This window comes from Bufo gargarizans, chromosome 3, assembly GCF_014858855.1.
Source record: "Bufo gargarizans isolate SCDJY-AF-19 chromosome 3, ASM1485885v1, whole genome shotgun sequence".
In the NCBI taxonomy this organism is placed as follows: domain Eukaryota; kingdom Metazoa; phylum Chordata; class Amphibia; order Anura; family Bufonidae; genus Bufo; species Bufo gargarizans.
Genome location: NC_058082.1, coordinates 10,288,190 through 10,309,817, shown reverse-complemented (window position 1 = coordinate 10,309,817; position 21,628 = coordinate 10,288,190). Strand labels below are relative to the sequence as shown.

The 21,628-nt window shown below is 42.9% G+C and overlaps 1 protein-coding gene across 1 annotated transcript; it reads right to left on the bottom strand.

Moving 5' to 3' along the window:
• Positions 1–10,442: 10,442 nt before the first annotated feature.
• LOC122930703 (olfactory receptor 4C6-like) lies at positions 10,443–11,441 on the bottom strand. The gene has a single exon (XM_044284264.1). It carries the CDS (start codon positions 11,430–11,432, stop codon positions 10,443–10,445), a length of 990 nt encoding a protein of 329 aa, XP_044140199.1. The 5' UTR covers positions 11,433–11,441.
• Between the last annotated feature and the right edge of the window lie 10,187 nt (positions 11,442–21,628).

Here is a 21,628-nt window from a genome sequence, read left to right as displayed (position 1 = left end):
TCCTCTCGACGACCGAGAGATTCTTGGAAAAAAAAGCACACGGAACCCATTTGCCAGGAGATGAACCCTGCGACAGCACTGCTCCAACCCCCACTTCTGATGCATCCACCTCCACCACGAATGGCTGAGACACATCGGGCTGCACCAGAATGGGAGCAGACGCAAAATATTCCTTAATAGCCGAAAAGGCCTGCAATGCCTCATCCTACCAGACAGAGACGTCAGCGCCCTTCTTAGTCATATCGGTCAGAGGTTTTACAATGGTAGAATAGTTCAAGATAAATTTTCTATAATAATTAGTAAACCCCAAAAACCGCATCAAAGCTTTCTGATTCTCCGGTTGGTCCCATTTCAGAACCGCCCGGACCTTTTCGGGGTCTACGCGAAAACCAGAGTCAGAAAGTAGATATCCCAGAAACAGAAGCTCCTGCACAGAAAACACACATTTCTCCAATTTGGCATATAATTTATTCTCCCGAAGGATTGACAAAACCTGTCTCACGTGATCCTGATGGGTCTTCAGATCAGGAGAGTAAATTAGAATGTCATCCAAGTAAACTACCACGAACCTCCCCACAAAATGATGGAAAATGTCATTGACGAATCGCTGAAATACAGCTGGCGCATTAGTTAACCCAAAAGGCATAACCAGATTCTCAAAATGACCCTCGTGCGTATTGAAGGCCGTTTTCCACTCATCCCTTTCCTTGATTCTGATCAGATTGTAGGCCCCTCTTAAATCCAACTTAGAGAACACCTTGGCTCCAACAATCTAATCAAAAAGGTATGAGATCAAAGGAAGGGGATACGGATCACGGACAGTAATACGGTTCAACTCCCGGAAATCCAAACAAGGTCTCAGCGATCCATCCTTTTTCTTTACAAAGAATAAACCAACTGCAACCGGAGACTTAGATGGCCTAATATGACCTTTTGCCAAACTCTCGGCAATATACTTCCGCATGACCTCTCTTTCAGGTTGAGAAAGATTGTAAAGCCGAGACTTTGGCAACTTAGCCCCTGGGATGAGATTAACTGGACAATCATAGTCACGATGAGAGGGGAATTCCTGAGCCCAACCCTCCAAAAATACATCCTCAAAATCTGAGAGATACTGAGGTAAAGCCATAGTAGACACCCCAGAGATAGATGTGCCAAGACAATTGTCCGAACAAAATTCACTCCAACCAATGATCTGTCTTGCTTGCCAATCTATAATTGGGTTATGTTTTGTCAACCACGGTAAACCTAAGACTATAGGAGCGGGCAAGTCCTTTATGACAAAACAAGACATGATCTCAACATGTGAATCACCCACCCTTAACTGAATACCATGCATAAGCAATATGAGTGAGACTCCTTTGAAAAAGAGGGGAAGAATCAATTGCGAAAACCGGAATCTCTCTTTCTAACGTGCAAGTACTTAGACCCATATTTTGAAGAAAAAGAAAATCAATAAGGTTTAACCCAGCACCACACTCAATGAATACTTCAACAATAAATTTTCTTGAGTCTAGCGCCACCATAGCTGGAAGGAGAAAATGAGTATTACAGGGAGCTTGCATACCTGCTTGCTCCACCACCCCATTCACACTGCCAAGAGTCAGGGATGTTTTTTTTTCTTTAGGTAAACCTCTTTGTGATTCTTTCTCATCAACATGCGGTTTAACAAAAGGACAAGCAAAAATAAAATGACCACTTTTCCCACAGTAATAACATAGTTTATGCAACCTCCTAAAGTTCCTACTACCAGAACGGATAGACACCTGACCCAGCTGCATGGGTTCCTCCCCTACCCCAGAGTTACATGTCATATCACCCTGGGGAGCAGGTGAGACGAAACCACTCACAGAAGGGATCCCTTGCACGAAGGGAACCTTACACCTCTCTCTAATACGTCTATCTAACCCTACTGCCAAAGACATAGCATTCTCCAATGGTGTCATCCGGCAAAACGGATCCGGCATTTATTTTTTTCACCTTTTTTTCAGTCTGCGCATGCGCAGACCGGAAGGATGGATCCGGCACTAATACATTCCAATCGGAAAAAATGCCGGATCCGGCATTCAGGCAAGTCTTCAGTTTTTTTTCGCCGGAGATAAAACCGTAGCATGCTACGGTTTTATCTTTTGCCTGATCATTTAAAACGACTGAACTGAAGACATCCTGTTGCAAACTGAACGGATTACTCTCCATTCAGAATGCATGGGGATATGCCTGATCAGTTCTTTTCCGGTATAGAGCCCCTGTGACGGAACTCTATGCCGGAAAAGAAAAACGCAAGTGTGAAAGTACCCTAACAGGGAAGCAGAAAATCCATCTCTGGATTATTAATGAGGCAATTCATTTTGGCTTCAGAAATAAGAGTCAACAAGTGCTGATGAAAAATGTGTAGAGGGTTTTTAGGTAAAATTTGGTAACATTTGTTGTCACTCAGAATATTGTCGCACATAGTGATGTATTGTGTTTTGTCCATAATAGCAATATTGCCGCCCTTGTCTGAGGGTTTAATTCTGAAAGAATCATCCCCCTCCAAAGAGAGGAGCCCCTCAAACTCTTCCCCTTGGATGTTAGAATGTCGAGAGACCTTATTCTATAGGTGGCATAATTCCTCTGTCACTACTTCTACGAAGATGTCTAGAGGTGACTTGTCACCTACAGGGGGGTTTTTGGTAGATGGCAACCGTAAATTAGTATACGGTCCCTCGCCAGGATTCCTCTGCCCATAGGTCTGCCAAGATACGAACGTCTGGCAAGTCTTCAAGGTCAATCCCTAGCTCTAGTATTGTACTAATATTGTTTTTAATATATACAGGGAGTGCAGAATTATTAGGCAAGTTGTATTTTTGAGGATTAATTTTATTATTGAACAACAACCATGTTCTCAATGAACCCAAAAAACTCATTAATATCAAAGCTGAATATTTTTGGAAGTAGTTTTTAGTTTGTTTTTAGTTTTAGCTATTTTAGGGGGATATCTGTGTGTGCAGGTGACTATTACTGTGCATAATTATTAGGCAACTTAACAAAAAACAAATATATACCCATTTCAATTATTTATTTTTACCAGTGAAACCAATATAACATCTCAACATTCACAAATATACATTTCTGACATTCAAAAACAAAACAAAAACAAATCAGTGACCAATATAGCCACCTTTCTTTGCAAGGACACTCAAAAGCCTGCCATCCATGGATTCTGTCAGTGTTTTGATCTGTTCACCATCAACATTGCGTGCAGCAGCAACCACAGCCTCCCAGACACTGTTCAGAGAGGTGGACTGTTTTCCCTCCTTGTAAATCTCACATTTGATGATGGACCACAGGTTCTCAATGGGGTTCAGATCAGGTGAACAAGGAGGCCATGTCATTAGATTTTCTTCTTTTATACCCTTTCTTGCCAGCCACGCTGTGGAGTACTTGGACGTGTGTGATGGAGCATTGTCCTGCATGAAAATCATGTTTTTCTTGAAGGATGCAGACTTCTTCCTGTACCACTGCTTGAAGAAGGTGTCTTCCAGAAACTGGCAGTAGGACTGGGAGTTGAGCTTGACTCCATCCTCAACCCAAAAAGGCCCCACAAGCTCATCTTTGATGATACCAGCCCAAACCAGTACTCCACCTCCACCTTGCTGGCGTCTGAGTCGGACTGGAGCTCTCTGCCCTTTACCAATCCAGCCACGGGCCCATCCATCTGGCCCATCAAGACTCACTCTCATTTCATCAGTCCATAAAACCTTAGAAAAATCAGTCTTGAGATATTTCTTGGCCCAGTCTTGACGTTTCAGCTTGTGTCTTGTTCAGTGGTGGTCGTCTTTCAGCCTTTCTTACCTTGGCCATGTCTCTGAGTATTGCACACCTTGTGCTTTTGGGCACTCCAGTGATGTTGCAGCTCTGAAATATGGCCAAACTGGTGGCAAGTGGCATCTTGGCAGCTGCACGCTTGACTTTTCTCAGTTCATGGGCAGTTATTTTGCGCCTTGGTTTTTCCACACGCTTCTTGCGACCCTGTTGACTATTTTGAATGAAACGCTTGATTGTTCGATGATCACGCTTCAGAAGCTTTGCAATTTTAAGAGTGCTGCATCCCTCTGCAAGATATCTCACTATTTTTGACTTTTCTGAGCCTGTCAAGTCCTTCTTTTGACCCATTTTGCCAAAGGAAAGGAAGTTGCCTAATAATTATGCACACCTGATATAGGGTGTTGATGTCATTAGACCACACCCCTTCCCATTACAGAGATGCACATCACCTAATATGCTTAATTGGTAGTAGGCTTTCGAGCCTATACAGCTTGGAGTAAGACAACATGCATAAAGAGGATGATGTGGTCAAAATACTCATTTGCCTAATAATTCTGCACTCCCTGTATTTTATATATATATATATTTCAACCGAGAGGGCCCTGCGGTATATAGATATATATTAAGTGTGCTTACATGCTTTGAATACATAGGTGGATTGCCATATACATGATTATATATGATGACATATTGTTCAGACCATCATATATAACAGCTAATTATCAATATTACAAACCTATGAATTGTTATGATTTTAAGATTTCGTTTTTACATTCGTCTATGTTTTTGTAATTCTTTTTGGAATAAACTATATTTAGTTATATATTTGCAGATATGTGTTGTCTGCCCAAAATTGCCAGCGAGCAAGAGTATCAACTATTTATAGCCAAGATTTTTCATTTTTTTAAATCCAGTTTTGGGCAACCAGGCAGTTTGAGCACCTACATATCCATGGGCCAGTGGATGGTGAGCCACTGAACGTGGGGTGGATTGCTCAGTATCCATAAAACTCAGCATAATGGTGCATAGAGAATCCAGATAGCCTCATAAACTTCTAGATAAATAGACTCATTTTGCAGAGACCATGTTTAAAGAAAACAAACTAGGGCTGGTGGTGGTGCCGGCCTGTACATAAAACTGTTTTTTAACAATTTTAAATAACCAAACCACAGAAGGGCCGAATAGTAGAGTGCAATGTCCGATTCATGAACAGAGCAGGTTAACTACATGTCCCCCCACTTACCTGAGGGGCCATGGTCAGAAAGATGCTGTTTAGTTTTTTTCCTCCGACCCTGGCCATTCAGTGGTGATTTGTCCGGTATGGGGAGGACACAGAGACAACTTTTAGCTTTGCAGTTGAACACAGATCTTTCTACGGATATATCTTTATATGCTGTTATTTTTATTATGGCCTGAAATCTTTATTTTTTTTTATTTTTTTCTTTCCAAATATCTTTTATTTCCATTTCATAAAGGCATATACATTTGTACCCAAAAGACATCAATTCAACAATAGAAAAGTCCATAATAACAATAAATAATTACAGTTTCAGGTCTATCAAAACAGCTAAATTTTCTGTACTTGAAAAGCTATTTTCAAATTTTCAATTACCCACCCACCCACCCCCCTTAGGGAGAAGGAGGGGGCCGAAACAAAAAATAAATAAAACTATCCAGCCCTAAAGTAACCATTTTTTCCATACTTCAACAGCGTATTGTGATTTTTTGCTATGGCCCTCCATCACCTTCTTTAATTAAATTGTCAACTGCTTTTCTCCACTGTCCTGCTGTCGGAGGGTCTACCTTTACCCATTTCTTAAGTATAAGGAGTCTAGCTTGGAATAATACTTTGCTCAAAACCAATCGTATATTTTTTTTTACCTTCAGATGTTCAGTTGCCTCTAATATACAAGCTACAGGATCTTCGGATAGTTGGACCTTCAAAAATAGAAATACAGTCTCTGCTATTTCTGTCCAATATCTGAACAATCTGGGACATCTCCAGAAACAATGTATTAAATCTGCATTCTCTCCCCTACATTTTGGGCACTTGTCCGAGGCTCTCACACCCATTCTTTTCAACATCCATGGGGACTGATGAACTATAAAAAACTGTGAAATCTTATGTAAACCCCTATCCGAGACCCTAGCATAACTTATAAGAGCGTCGTTCCATTTCTTTTCCGTAAAAGATTGTAGTTCGTTTTCCCATTTTTTCCTGGTAAGTATTGTAATCCATTTTTTCTTTCCCTCCATCAAAATCCTGTATCTTTTTGCGGTTGTTCCTCCTCTTTCACCCCCGTCAGTAAATTTATACACTCTATCTGATTTTTCCCTTCTATATTTACAGTCATGTGAAAAAATTAGGACACCCTTTGAAAGCATGTGGTTTTTTGTAACATTTTTAATAAAAGGTTATTTCATCTCCGTTTCAACAATACAGAGAGATTAAAGTAATCCGACTAAACAAAGAAAACTGAAGAAAAGTCTTTTCAAGATCTTCTGTAAATGTCATTCTACAAAAATGCCTATTCTAACTGAGGAAAAAGATAGGACACCCTTGCCCCTAATAGCGAGTGTTACCTCCTTTGGCTGAAATAACTGCAGTGAGACGGTTCTTGTAGCCATCTACCAGTCTTCGACATCGGTCTGAGGAAATTTTACCCCACTCCTCAATGCAGAACTTTTTCAGCTGTGAGATGTTTGAGGGGTTTCTTGCACGTACAGCCCTTTTCAAGTCACCCCACAGCATCTCAATGGGATTCAAATCTGGACTTTGACTTGGCCATTCCAGGACTCTCCATTTCTTCTTTTTCAGCCAATCTTTGGTTGATTTACTAGTATGTTTTGGGTCATTGTCATGTTGCATGGTCCAGTTCCGCTTCAGCTTTAATTTTCTAACTGATGGTCTCACATGTTCTTCAAGCACCTTCTGATACACAGTAGAATTCATCGTGGATTCTATGATGGTGAGCTGACCAGGTCCTGCTGCAGCAAAGCAGCCCCAAACCATGACACTTCCACCTCCATGCTTCACAGTTGGTATGAGGTTCTTTTCTTGGAATGCTGTGTTTGGTTTACGCCAAACATGTCTTCTGCTGTTGTGTCCAAATAATTCAATTTTGGACTCATCTGTCCAAAGAACATTATTCCAGAAGTCCTGGTCTTTGTCAACTTTATCTCTGGCAAATGTCAGTCTGGCCTCGATGTTTCTCTTGGAAAGCAAAGGTTTCCTCCTTGCACACCTCCCATGCAAGTTAAACTTGTACAGTCTCTTTCTGATTGTAGAGGCATGTACTTCTACATCAACAGTAGCCAGAGCCTGCTGTAGTTCTCGAGATGACACTTTAGGGTTTTTGGAGACCTCTTTTAGCATCTTGCGGTCTGCTCTTGGGGTGAACTTGCTGGGGCGACCAGTCCTGGGCATGTTGGCAGTTGTTTTGAAAGCCCTCCACTTGTAGACTATCTTCCGGACAGTGGAATGGCTGATTTCAAAATCTTTTGAGATCTTTTTAAATCCCTTCCCAGACTCATAGGCTGCTACAATCTTTTTTCTGAAGTCCTCTGACAGCTCTTTTGCTCTCACCATGGTGCTCACTCTCACTTCAACAGTCAGGAGCACACCAAACTAAATGTCTGAGGTTTAAATAGGGCAAGCCTCATTCAACATGCAGAGTAACGATCTACTAATTATGTGCACCTGGTGTGATATACCTGTGTGAGATCTGAGCCAATTTAAGAGGGAATACATGTGAGGGTGTCCTATCTTTTTCCTCAGTTAGAATAGGCATTTTTGTAGAATGACATTTACAGAAGATCTTGAAAAGACTTTTCTTCAGTTTTCTTTGTTTAGTTGGATTACTTTAATCTCTCTGTATTGTTGAAACGGAGATGAAATAACCTTTTATTAAAAATGTTACAAAAAACCACATGCTTTCAAAGGGTGTCCTAATTTTTTCACATGACTGTATCATCCTGCTCCACTGTCCGCAACGCATTCCTAAGCTGAAGATATTTATATATATCCCTTTGGGGGATCTCAAACTCCCTAGCCAATGTATTAAAGTCTTTCAGTTTATCCTGTTCAAATATCTGGCCAAGATATTTAATCCCTTTTTTTCCCCCAGTCTATATAGGTCCTAATCATTTGCAGTTCCTTTAAATTGAAATTTTTCCAAATAGGTGTAAAATGCAAAAACCCTTTAATCTCTAATATTTTTTTTACATTTCCACCCATATATACTCTAGTGAATGTAATATCCTATTTCCTGTATTATTTTTCCCCAGTACACCTGATTCCACCACCTCTAAGTGATTCCATTCCTCTTTCCACCCCAATCTATTTACTTCCTGCCTACCCACTAAACCATTTAAGCTACCTTTTATATGACCGTATTGTGTTATTAAGTAATAAAAAAAACAATTCGGAACAGCTAATCCACCCTCTTCCACTGGGAGCTGGAGCACCTCTTTCTTTATCCTAGGAATAGCACCCTTCCCAAAAAAATCCCCCATTAGGCTATCGAATAGCTTAAAAATATTCTGCGGTAGCCTCAATGGGGCATTTTGCAGGATGTAGAGTATTTTTGGGAGAAAAACAATTTTTATTAGATTTACCCGACCCTGTATTGACATTGGTAATCTTTTCCAAATGTGTATTTTGGTTCTAAGTTCTTTTATTAGGGGGAGTACGTTTAGTTTTTCATATTCTTCTATATTTCCAGAAATTTGTATACCTAAATATTTAAAATTCTCGTGTTTTTCAAGCACATGCACCCTTAAGTCTTCCTGTATTTGCGCATCTCCTAATATCAACATATGTGTCTTCCCCCAATTAATGTTTAATCCCGAAAAAAACAAAACGTATCCACTATATCTATTACTCTATTAAACTGATCCCCAGTATTGTGCATAAATAATAAGATATCGTCCGCATACATTAACAGTTTTTCTTCTCCTCCCGCATATTGAAAACCTTTAATCTCCCTATCATTTCTTATTATACTTGCCAGGGGCTCAATCGCAATAGCAAATAGTGATGGGGAGAGAGGGCATCCCTGCCTAGTTCCCCGATGAAGGGCAAGTGGCAGGGACAAGCTCCCATCCATGACCACTCTAGCCCTTGGATTATGATATATTAGCTGGATCCATCTTATAAATCCCTCCCCTATACCGACCCTTTTTAATACTGCCCACAAATACTCCCATTCAATACAATCAAATGCCTTTTGAGCATCCAATGAAAGTACTGCTTTCTCTCCTACTTCTGATCTATTGGCTTCAATATTGAGAAACAACCTTCTTATATTTGAGTATATCGTTCTACCGGGTATGAAACCTGTCTGATCTTCATTTATTACCACTTTAATCACCTTCGACAGCCTGTCGGCCAAAACCTTTGCCAGGATTTTAACATCCATATTTAGAAGGGATATTGGCCTATACGACCCGGGATCTAGTTGTTCTTTACCCTTTTTTGGGATTAGTGTGATAATTGCCTCTTTCATGGAATCTGGTAGATCACCTATTTTTTGGGCCTCATTCAATGTTGTTTTTAGTTCTGGTACTAACACCTGAGAAAAGGTTTTATATGTTTCAAAGGGGGGCCCATCGCATCCTGGTGCTTTTTCAGGTTTTACTTTCCCCAGAACCTCATTTATTTCTGCCATTGATATTTCTTTTTCTAAATATTCTTTTTGGGCCTGGGATATCTCTCTGAAAGGAATCTGGTCTAGATATAGGTCCAGATCTTGTTTTGGGTACTGTACCCTAGACTTATATAGTTCCTGGAAATATTCCAGAAACACTTCTTTAATTCCTTCCGGTGTACTAATTGTTTCACCCTTTTTATCTTTAATCGCCCCAATCCAGGATTTCCCTTTTTGATTTCTTACTATATTTGCCAGAATTTTACCAACCTTTTCCCCCTCTGAGGCTAACCTGATCCCTTGAAAAAGTAGTTCTTTCCTACTTCTATCCAGTTGATATACCTTTAACTTTTCCTGTTCTTCCTCCCATACTTTCCTATTATAATCAGTAGGGTGCATTATACATGTTATCCTTGCTTCTTGTAATTTTTGTTTCCAATGCATTACCTTTTTCTCTAGTACTTTTTTTCCAGTAATTCACCTTTTTAAACAGCAATCCTCTTAAATATGCCTTGGCAGTATCCCAAACAATTTAAAATAACCAAACCACAGAAGGGCCGAATAGTAGTGCAATGTCCGATTCATGAACAGAGCAGGTTCCCTCCATGTCCCTCCACTTACCTGAGGGGCCATGGTCAGAAAGGTGCTGTTCAGGTTTTTTCCTCCGACCCTGGCCATTCAGTGGTGATTTGTCCGGTATGGGGAGGACACAGAGACAACTTTTAGCTTTGCAGTTGAACACATTTCTTTCTACTGATATATCTTTATATGCTGTTATTTTTATTATGGCCTGAAATCTTAAAAGTTAAGGAAATAGTGTTTTTGTTCACTTTTCTTCCTTTCCTCATCTTCCACTTTTTATAGAGCAACTCTTCACAATATCCCCCAGCAAATATTTCTAAATCACGTGTTTGAGCTTATAATTTCTTCAGAACCACAAATTTTGGAAGCAAGTACAGATGCAAATAATTGACCTTTATTGCTTTATCATTGGCTCTGATTATAACTTATGACAGATATAGGTCTAGATTGCATATGTGTTTTAGTCCATTTCAGCCACTGTAAGTACTGAACAATCCTCGTCCTCAGGGCATGTGTCCGGACTCCATAGATCAAGGGGTTGAACAATGGGGGAATGATAAGAGAAGTGACGGAGAGAAGAATGTGGATAGTAATTGGGAGCTTAACACTGCCCAGCCGGTACCTGATGAAAACAAATAAGAAGCCAATCAAAAAGATGGAAAAGTTGAGTAGATGGGTGACCAGTGTGTGGACAGCTTTATGACGGGATTCTCCAGAGAGTTTCAAGCAGACAAAAAATATATGCAGATTGGAGAAAATGGTGACAAAGATGGTAACGCACAAGTAGATGATGACCCCAGAAGCGGAGTAGAATTGACTGATGGAAGAGTCCACACAGGAGAGGACAATCAGGGACATATTGTCACAAAATACATTGTTTATTCTGTTTCCACACAGAGGAAGCTTCCATGTGAGGAGCACGGCTGTGAATACAAGAATGAAGGCCACTATAAATGATCCAATGATGAGGTTGATGACCTTCTCACTAGTTATCCTTGTGCCATAGTGTAGAGGGTGACAAACTGCCAAATATCGGTCAAACGCCATAAGGGTGAAAGTGCTCATTTCATTGAGGGCAAAGAAAGCCACACACAGAGATTGAACAGCACAGTTACCATGAGTGATGGACGTGGACGAGGAGATGAGGTCAACTATCAGCTTTGGGAAAAATAATGAGCTGCCAAAAATGCCATTGAGGACCAGATTACATATGAGAATGTACATGGGTTCATGTAACCTTGTATCTTTGAATACGACAAAGACAATAACAATACTTAAAAACAGAATGAATGAATATAGGACAATAGACAGGACACAGTACAGATATTTAAGGCCTTCCATCTCCACGAGTCCCAGGAGGACCAGATTTTTGCTGATGTTGAAGTCATTTTCCATGTTGCCTTTTTATAAACCACAGATGATTAAACATAGGATTCTGAACAAAAAAAAAAAAAGACACAAGGTCTGTCATAAAAGTTATTGAATATATGGTAAGAAAATATGGTATAAGAGTCATTACTCAAGGATTACCAAGGAAAGATGTGGATCATAGTTTTAGTCAAAAGAAACCTTAAAATGAAACAAAGCCTTAGGGTGAGCAATTATCTTTTTTTTAAAGACATATTATGAGAAGATGTAACAATAGAGCAGACAATTTTGCTTAGAAGACGTACTGGAGAAAGAAAAAAGCCATTGACCAATAAAGAGATAGATGAAGAAAAAAATAATGAATGTCATTAAGCAGCCTGAAGGCCTAAGGAGAAGAAAGTAAGGTCTAGACAGACCATATTCCTGTGGTCAAAGCTGACTTCAACTGAAACTATTGACATACTATAGGACGAAAAGAAGTAATTAAATCGATAAGACAATTCTGCTGACAAGATGTTGAGGGAAAAGAGAAAGACAATGACCAAGACTGAGAAGAATTTAGACAACCATAAAACTCTTGAAGATGCCATTCTATAGACAAAAGGATAAAACAAGAAGTTCTGGACATGAAGATTTGATGGAAAAGGAGAAAACCAATAATCAACAAAGAGATCTAGACAACCACAAAAATAGGAACAGGTTATTAAGTAGTCTAAAGACCCAAGAAAAAGACAGAAAGGTCTAGAGAAACAATATTCCTCAGGTTAAAACTATCTTAATCCTTGACCTGGTCTAGCCAAATATTAAACTGAAATTATAAATGATTAGAATAAATATTAATCTTTATTATGGACTTATTATGAGAAGATTCAAATTAAATGGAATCTATCAACTCTGACCACCCCCATAAAGTAAAGTAATAGATTAATAATGTACAGGATGCCAATTTCAAATCAGTAATTCTCAGAAGAGGTGAAGAAAAACAGAGACGGACAATGACCAAGAACTAGATGGAAAAGGCAACCACAGAAGTCATGAAATGTCATTGAGGAGCCTGAAGAACCAAAGAGAAGACAAAAGGTCTAGACAAATATTCATGTGGTAAAAACTAACTTACTCATTGACTTTGTCATGCCCAAGCCTTAAACTAAAACTTTATATAATTAGAATGAACATTAAAGGATTTATTCTACCCCGTGGCCTTTCGAGCACCTCCCCACATTGCTGGACCTGTGGAGGGATGCATACTTACCTGCCCCTCATGGCCGGGTTCAGACTCTTTCGCTCCCATGCCACTACTAGTCCTCTCTGGTCTCCCATGTCAACATCCAGTTTGACACAGGTCACATGGCTCTGCAGTCAATGACTGGCCACAGTGGTGACGAATCCCCCATATGTCATGTGAGCCAGTGACATAACGCATGGAAGACACATCACTGCTGTGGCCAGTCATTGGCTGCAGTGGCCACATCACCTGTGTCGAGCCAGTAAGCAGGTAAGCATGCTTCGCTCGACAGTTATGTCCCATGGGGGGCATAATCAAAAGACGCTGCAAGGTTAACAGCCTTTTTAAGTCATTAATCTTTGTTAGGAATAAATTATAAGACACAACTTAATGGAGAAGTCAATTCTCCTGAAAGAGGTGGATGGGAAAGGCTATGACCAACAATGAGATGAATGGAGGCAACCATCAAGAAGCATGAAGACCCAAGTATAAGACAAGAAGTTCCAGACAAACAGTACTTATCTGGTTGAAACTGACTCAAATGCATTGAAAGGGGATATTTGCTGTGGACATCCTCTAGTCGCAAAGTGGATATTTGCTGCGCTCCAATAATGTTTATGAAAGAAGAGATTCCTCACCATTACAAAGTGTTTTACTTACACTAGAGGATCAGCAACATCCAGGGACTAACTGTACATGGGCCCCACCGACAACCTCGTTGAGCGCCATAAAGTCTTTGTCAACTGCGTAATGATTGAGCCACAATCAGAAACATTTTGGACATTGGAATTGATAAAAACATGGAAGATTTTTTTTTCTTCTGATCAGTGAGACTAATATTCTGACCATTATCATTAAGCATGAGGCACTTAGCATTCAAGGAATGCAATAATAACCCAAAAATTTGAGAAGTTGCCTCAGTGATGGGACAACCTACAATTGTTCAAAGTGTAGATGTAGAAAGAGACCGGTGTTGGACTAAAGGCCCTGAGGGAAAGAATACATGGTAAGCTCTGCTGTTATCAATGCACACACCAGTCATGGGTAAGAAGTAGCATGCAGAGAAAGGTGAGGAAACTGGGAGACTGTCATCATTAATATGCAATCACCATTTCAGCTAAGCCAAGTGATTCTTCAGACTAACCAATTTGTCAAACCCGAAGTGCCTGGAGATGGTTTCATCTTGACCTTGACATTTCTTTGCCAGTTTTCAAATCTTCTGAAGATTGTGGTTGTAGCTTATGTTACTTTCATGACAGGGCCACAACTTTCCTTGTCCTTGTTTGCACACCACTTCTAAATGGTTTCCTACAGCCAGAGGTGAATTCCACACAGCGAGGAGGGAGCAGCAGTAACATTTCACTCTCACTCTCTGTCTACAAATACTCCTATGATTGTTCTCCCCGTGTTTGTTTTTATCATTTATCAAGGACTATCAAGAAAATGGCAAATCCAACCCCATCAGCAGACGGACTGCTCAGCTTTTTCTCAGATGGGATTGTTTTCTACAGATCTCAATATCATTCCAGAATCTGGGCCCATTGGAGAATACAGCCCCCATCAGTTACGATCCAGTTACACTTGCTACAGAATAACGTTGCCCCAAGTTGTGGAGATGATCTACAAACAGAGCAAATGAATTGTCTTGAGAGGATCCTGTCCAGTCTCAAGAAAATCTACCAGTAATGATATTTAGGATTCTACCTGTTCTTCTCAATACTACCATAAAGATTAAGCTAAGGAAACCAGGATCTACTGTAACTATTAATAACAGCATATACATGGAAGCATCTATTACTTCCTTGCCATACCTCGTGTGCAGGGATCTCAGCAGATCAGAATCACACTCGGTTTCTGAATATTTATACTCAGTGTATATAGTGGAGATGTGCAAGACTGAAATCACAGGGGAGGCAAATCCTCAAGATGAACAAATGCAAAGGATAAGAGTAAATGAGGCAGGGAATATGCTGACGCAATGGAAAACAGGGATGTAGATGTTTAATAGGGATCCAGCTAGTGACCTAGAAGAGCTGCATGAAGACACATTAGATGATATCAAGGTCCAAATCACATACAGTAAGTATCAGAACAGATCCATCTATAGTGTTTTAAACCAAAATGGGAATGTATTGAAAGTAATGAAAGAGTAATGCTAAAAAAATTAAGCTATATGCTTATCGATTTCAACCTATAATGCCTTAGTATTGATCCAGAAGAAGATTCAACCACCTTTTTTAGACCTGACTCAAATATGTTCACAATATTTCAAGTGTTCTCTCACTATTGAATTACAAACTGGATTCCCAAAAAGTTTGGACACTAAACAAATTGTGAAAAAAAACTGAATGCAATGATGTGGAGATGGCAAATGTCAATATTTTATTTGTAATAGAACGTAGATGACAGATCAAACGTTTAATCCGAGTAAATGTATCATTTTAAAGGAAAAATACGTTGATTCAAATTTTCACGGTGTCAACAAATCCCCAAAAAGTTGGGACAAGTAGCAATAAGAGGCTGGAAAAAGTAAATTTGAGCATAACGAAGAGCTGAAAGACCAATTAACACTAATTAGGTCAATTGGCAACATGATTGGGTATAAAAAGAGCTTCTCAGAGTGGCAGTGTCTCTCAGAAGCCAAGATGGGTAGAGGATCACCAATTCCCGCAATGTTGCGCAGAAAGATAGTGGAGCAATATCAGAAAGGTGTTACCCAGCGAAAAATTGCAAAGACTTTGCATCTATCATCATCAACTGTGCATAACATCATCCGAAGATTCAGAGAATCTGGAACAATCGCTGTGCGTAAGGGTCAAGGCCGTAAAACCATACCGGATGCCGTGATCTCCGGGCCCTTAAACGACACTGCACCACAAACAGGAATGCTACTGTAAAGGAGATCACAGAATGGGCTCAGGAATACTTCCAGAAACCATTGTCAGTGACCACAATCCACCGTGCCATCCGCCGTTGCCAGCTGAAACTCTACAGTGCAAAGAAGAAGCCATTTCTAAGCAAGATCCACAAGCTCAGGCGTTTTCACTGGGCCAGGGATCATTTAAAATGGAGTGTGGCAAAATGGAAGACTGTTCTGTGGTCAGACGAGTCACGATTAGAAATCTGGGACGCCATGTCATCCGGACCAAAGAGGACAAGGACAACCCAAGTTGTTATCAACGCTCAGTTCAGAAGCCTGCATCTCTGATGGTATGGGGTTGCATGAGTGCGTGTGGCATGGGCAGCTTGCATGTCTGGAAAGGCACCATTAATGCAGAAAAATATATTCAGGTTCTAGAACAACATCTGCTCTCATCCAGACGTCATCTCTTTCAGGGAAGACCCTGCATTTTTCAACAAGATAATGCCAGACCACATTCTGCATCAATCACAACATCATGGCTGCGTAGGAGAAGGATCCGGGGACTGAAATGGCCAGTCTGCAGTCCAGATCTTTCACCTATAGAGAACATTTGGCGCATCATAAAGAGGAAGGTGCAACAAAGAAGGCCCAAGACGATTGAACAGTTAGAGGCCTGTATTAGACAAGAATGGGAGAGCATTCCTATTTCTAAACTTGAGAAACTGGTCTCCTCGGTCCCCAGACGTCTGTTGAGTGTTGTAAGAAGAAGGGGAGATGCCACACAGTGGTGAAAATGGCCTTGTCCCAACTTTTGGGGGATTTGTTGACACCATGAAATTCTGATTCAACATATTTTTCCCTTAAAATGGTACATTTTCTCATTTGTCTTGGCAGCAGCTGCCTGGCATTGGTGGCTAAATTTAACTTGTGTGACCATTAATAAACTCAAATTCCTGTCAATATCAATTCTATACAGTGTTCTTAATACGTAGTCATAGACTTCTCATTCCAGTACAGACCAGAATAGACACATTTGATCTATTATCTCTCCTGTAAGTGCCGACCCAACAACCAAAACCGATCAAATATCTTCCAGGGCTGAGGATTCACCTATCCAAAGGTTCCAGGTATAGAATGGACTGGTTATCTGCAATATGGTCCCCACAATGATAGTCCTAACATCAGACATGGCCCCAAAGGCACGGAATAGCTTACAAATGGTGACAGATGGGATGACCTGGAACATCGCCTACAAGTTTTGGAGGACAAACCCTCTCCAAGCTTCAAAATTCCTTTTTAATTGAACAGGCAGGTAATGAATCACATTGAGGACCTTGAAAATACCTCACGCCTGTTGCTCACTGTTCCCTACTCCTTTGTTGAGTCTCTGGCGGTAGTCGCAGTCAGGGCCGGCTCCAGGTTCATGTTGGCCCTTGGGTGATAAATCTAAGTGGGCCCCTTGTGGCATTTTTTTACAATTACATGATCCTCACTGTATAATGACCCCCAGAAAGTATAGTGACCACTAGTGGCCCTTCACACAGTATAATGACTCCCTCAATGCCCACCCCCACATAGTATAATGCCCCCCCACACAGTATGACCCCCAGTGGCCCTCCATTCAGAATAATGACCCCCAGTGGCCCCATTCAGAATAATGACCCCCAGTGGCCTCCACACAGTATAATAACCTCCTGTGGCCTCCCATACAGTATAATGACCCCCAGTGGCTCCCTCACTGGGGGTCATACTGTATGGAGGGGTGCTGGGGGTCATTATACTGAATGGGGGCTCTGGGGGTCATTATATTTAATGGAGGGTTATTGGGGATCATTATACTAAATGTGGGCTCTGGGGGTCATTATACTGTGTAAGAGGCTCTCACACAGTATAATGACCTCCCAGTGGCCCCCTCACATACCTATCATTGCTGGAGCACAGAGGAGCCAGCAGTTCTTTCATTCGCTAACCGCAGCTCCTTCTCTCCTCCGGCACGCTGCAGCAGTGAGACACACGACCACCGGCTCCCTTGTGCTCCAGCAATGAGCACTCATAGCAGCCAGCCCAGCACCCCCTGAGAGCTGGCCCCCGGGGTGGACTGACCCCCTTTTGGCACACCACTACGCAGTGGGCCCCCCCAGTAGCAGTGGCCTTTGGCACTTGCCCTGGAAAAAACATAAAGGGGTTGTCCGGCCAAGGAGCTGAAAACCCCTGTAGTCCTAACCTGTGCTTCATAAAAAAAAACAAAAAACGTCAACTGTCCGAGATCCTGATATGTGCCCATGCTGTAGCCCCATACATGACTGTGGGCACATCTGCAGTACAACCCCGGGGCCAATTTACCCTCAATCCAATAAATTCTTTCAAAAATCATTTTTCAGCATTTTAAGTGATCAGAAGCTACACACTAAACTTTTAAATGCTAACAAAAAAAGCTTACATATTTTCTAAAAAAAATAAATGGAGAATTTTTTTACCATCAAAACCAAAGGATAACGTCACCTCTGTTGCTTCCTGATCCTACAGCCCTACAGAACAGAGCTCTGTGCATATACTACGTGTGCCATCGTGGCAGGAAGGCGTCTCCCTGGCGATTACATCATGCCCTTGGTGACATCACACTGCCAGGTCCCCTAGGGGTTCCCCTAGAATCAATGATGCAGGAGCTGCCTGGTCCCACCCTCTCCCGTCTTCCCGAGTCCTCCTCCCTTCCGCAGTCACATGAGCTGCGGCTCCATGCAGGAGATAAAGCTCTGTTTTCCTACAATGGTGGGCGGCAGTGGGCGAGGGCTCTCCTTGGCCCCGGGGGTCATACACCGCAGGCACCGGAGAGCATGCTAGGAGCGGCTGCTATGTGTCATCATCATGGTTCTTCTCCATAGGTTTGTCAGCAAGAGGACCATCAGTATCCCGGTACCCAGCAGAGTCGCCAAAGAGGGAACCGTGTTCAGGTCACTGTAGGGCGCCAGGCTCGTACCCCTCTATTGGGTGATGCCCATTACACAGGGTTGTGTGGAGGGGGCACCCATCACTGGGCAGATCAGAGGTTTGTCGCTTGGTCTGACCTGCTGGGTTTGGTGGTGGCACTCCATAGGTGATTAGAGATGTTGCGAACATAAAATTTTCCGCTCGCGAACGGCGAACGCGAATTTCCGCAAATGTTCGCGAACAGACGAACCGGGCGAACCGCCATTGACAGACAATAGGCAGGCGAATTTTAAAACCCAGGGACTCTTTCTGGCCACAATAGTGAATGAAAAGTTGTTTCAAGGGGACTAACACCTGGACTGTGGCATGCCAGAGGGGGGTCCATGGCAAAACTCCCATGGAAAATTACATAGTTCACGCAGAGTCTGGTTTTAATACATAGTAGGCATAAATCACCTAACATTCCTAAATTGTTTGGAGTAATGTGCTTTAAAACATCAGTTAGGATGTTGTATCGATCAGGTAGTGTAAGGGTTACGCCAGCTTCACAGTGACAGACCAAACTATGACGGACCAAACTCCCCGTTTAACGCACCGCAACCAACCGCAAACAGTCCATTTGCACAACCGCAAACTCCCCATTTCCACAAAGTTGGATACAAAGCTAGCCATGTCCCGTTCCTTGTCCTCACTGACGTCATTGAAGGTATCTTCCTCCACCCAACCACGTACAACACCAAGGGTCCCCGAAAGGTGACAACAAGCCTCTGGGACACCTGCTGTGGTTGGTCTTTCACCTTCCTCCTCTGACTCCTCTTCTTCAGACTCCTCTCTCTGCGTAAAGCATACTTTTTAACTTGTTTTGGAACTGCTGCATCCTTTCCGACTTCCGGTAATTCGGTAACATTTCAGGCACTTTCTGCTTATACCGGGGGTCTAGTAGCGTGGCCACCCAGTACAGGCCGTTCTCCTTCAGCCTTCTTATACGAGGGTCCCTCAACAGGCACGACAGCATGAAAGACCCCATTTGCACAAGGTTGAATGCCGAGCTCCTCATCTCCCGTTCCTAGTCCTCACTGACCTCCCTGAAGGTCTGTTCTTCCCCCCCAGCCACGTACAACACCATGGGTACCAGATAGGTGACAACGAGCACCCTGTGATGCCTGCTGTGGTTGGTCTTCCTCCTCCTCAAAGCCACATTCCTCCTCTGACTCCTCTTCCTCAGACTCCTCTTCCAGCGTTGCCGCAGGTCCAGCAAGTGATGCTGATAAGGCTGTTTCTGGTGGTGATGGTGACCACAACTCTTCCTCTGCCTCTTCACGCTCATCTACGGCCTGATCCAGCACTCTTCGCAGGGCACGCTCCAGAAAGAAAACAAATGGGATGATGTCGCTGATGGTGCCTTCGGTGTGACTGACTAGGTTTGTCACCTCCTCAAAAGGACGCATGAGCCTACAGGCATTAAGCATGAGCGTCCAGTAACGCGGCAAAAAAATACCCAGCTCCGCAGAGGCTGTCCTAGCACCCCGGTCATACAAATACTCGTCGACGGCTTTTTCTTGTTGGAGCAGGCAGTCGAACATTAGGAGTGTTGAATTCCAACGTGTCGGGCTGTCACAAATCAAGCGCCTCACTGGCATGTTGTTTCGCCGCTGAATATCTGAAAAGTGAGCCATGGCCATGTAGGAACACATGAAATGGCCACACACCTTCCTGGCCTGCTTGAGGACGTCCTGTAAGCCTGGGTACTTATGCACAAAGCGTTGTACGATCAGATTCAACACATGTGCCATGCATGGCACATGTGTCAACTTGCCCAAATTCAATGCCGCCAACAAATTGCTTCTGTTGTCACACACCACTTTGCCGTTGGTGCGGAGTCAGCCACTGATCCACCTGTGCGTTCAGGGCTGACAGGAGTGCTGGTCCGGTGTGACTCTCTGCTTTCAGGCAAGTCAACCCCAGGACGGCGTGACACTGTTGTATCTGGGATGTGGAATAGCCCCTGGGGAGCTGGGGGGGTGCAGTTGATGTGGAGCAAGACGCAGTAGCAGAAGAGGACTCAGCCAAGGAGGTTAGCGAAGAGGATGGAGTAGGAGGAGTAGAGGAGGAGGCAGCAGGCCTGCCTGCAAGTCGTGGCGGTGTCACCAACTCCTCTGCAGAGCCACGCATTCCATGCTTGGCAGCCATCAGCAGGTTTACCCAATGCGCAGTGTACGTGATATACCTGCCCTGACCGTGCTTTGCAGACCAGGTATCAGTGGTCAGATGGACCCTTGCCCCAACACTGTGTGCCAGACATGCCATGACTTCCTTTTCCACAATAGAGTACAGGTAGGGGATTGCCTTTGTGAAAAGAAATTTCGGCTGGGTACCTTTCACTGCGGTGTCCCAATAGCTACAATTTTTTTTGAAGGCCTCAGACTCCACCCGCTTGTATGGTAAAAGTTGGAGGGCTAAGAGTTCCGATAAGCCAGCTGTCAGACGCCGGGCAAGGGGGTGACTCTGTGACGTTGGCTTCTTACGCTCAAACATTCCCTTGACAGACACCTGACTGTGGGCAGATGAGCAGGAACTGCTGAAGGTGAGAGGCGGAGTGGCGGGCGGTTGAGAGGGGGCAAGGAGGACAGCAGTAGTTGACGTGGCTGAAGATGCTGGACCAGTAGGACGATGGTGGCTTTGAGTTTGTGTGCTGCTTGTACTCGTCATCATGTGTTGATCCCATAGGCGTTTGTGATGTGAGATCATGTGCCTTCACAAAGCAGTTGTACCTAGGTGGGTGTTGGACTTCCCACGACTAAGTTTCTTTTGGCACAGGTTGCAAATGGCATCGCTGTTATCAGAGGCATGCCACACTGCTGAGCTTTGCAATGACGGCATTCTTGTGGTGGCAACAGCATGTGTTTATTGGTGTGCTGTCTGGCTGACCCCGGGTGCCGATACATGCTGTCTGACTGTGCCACTAGCTCCTTGCGACGACCTCCCCCTGCTTCCAACTCGTCTCCTCCTCCTCTCTATCTCCCCATCTGAACTTTCCCCCTGTTCTTCTTCTCTTCGAGCGGGCACCCACGTGGCATCCACGGACACATCGTCATCATCAACCGCTTCACTTGTATCTGACAACTCAGCAAAGGAAGCAACAGCGGGTACAACATCATCATCATCACACCGTACGTCCATGTGTGTAATGCTGCCTGACTGAGACAT

Bases quoted from the DNA above. Each gene is read 5' to 3' on its own strand.
- LOC122930703 (XM_044284264.1), bottom strand. From the start codon at position 11,432: ATGGAAAATGACTTCAACATCAGCAAAAATCTGGTCCTCCTGGGACTC.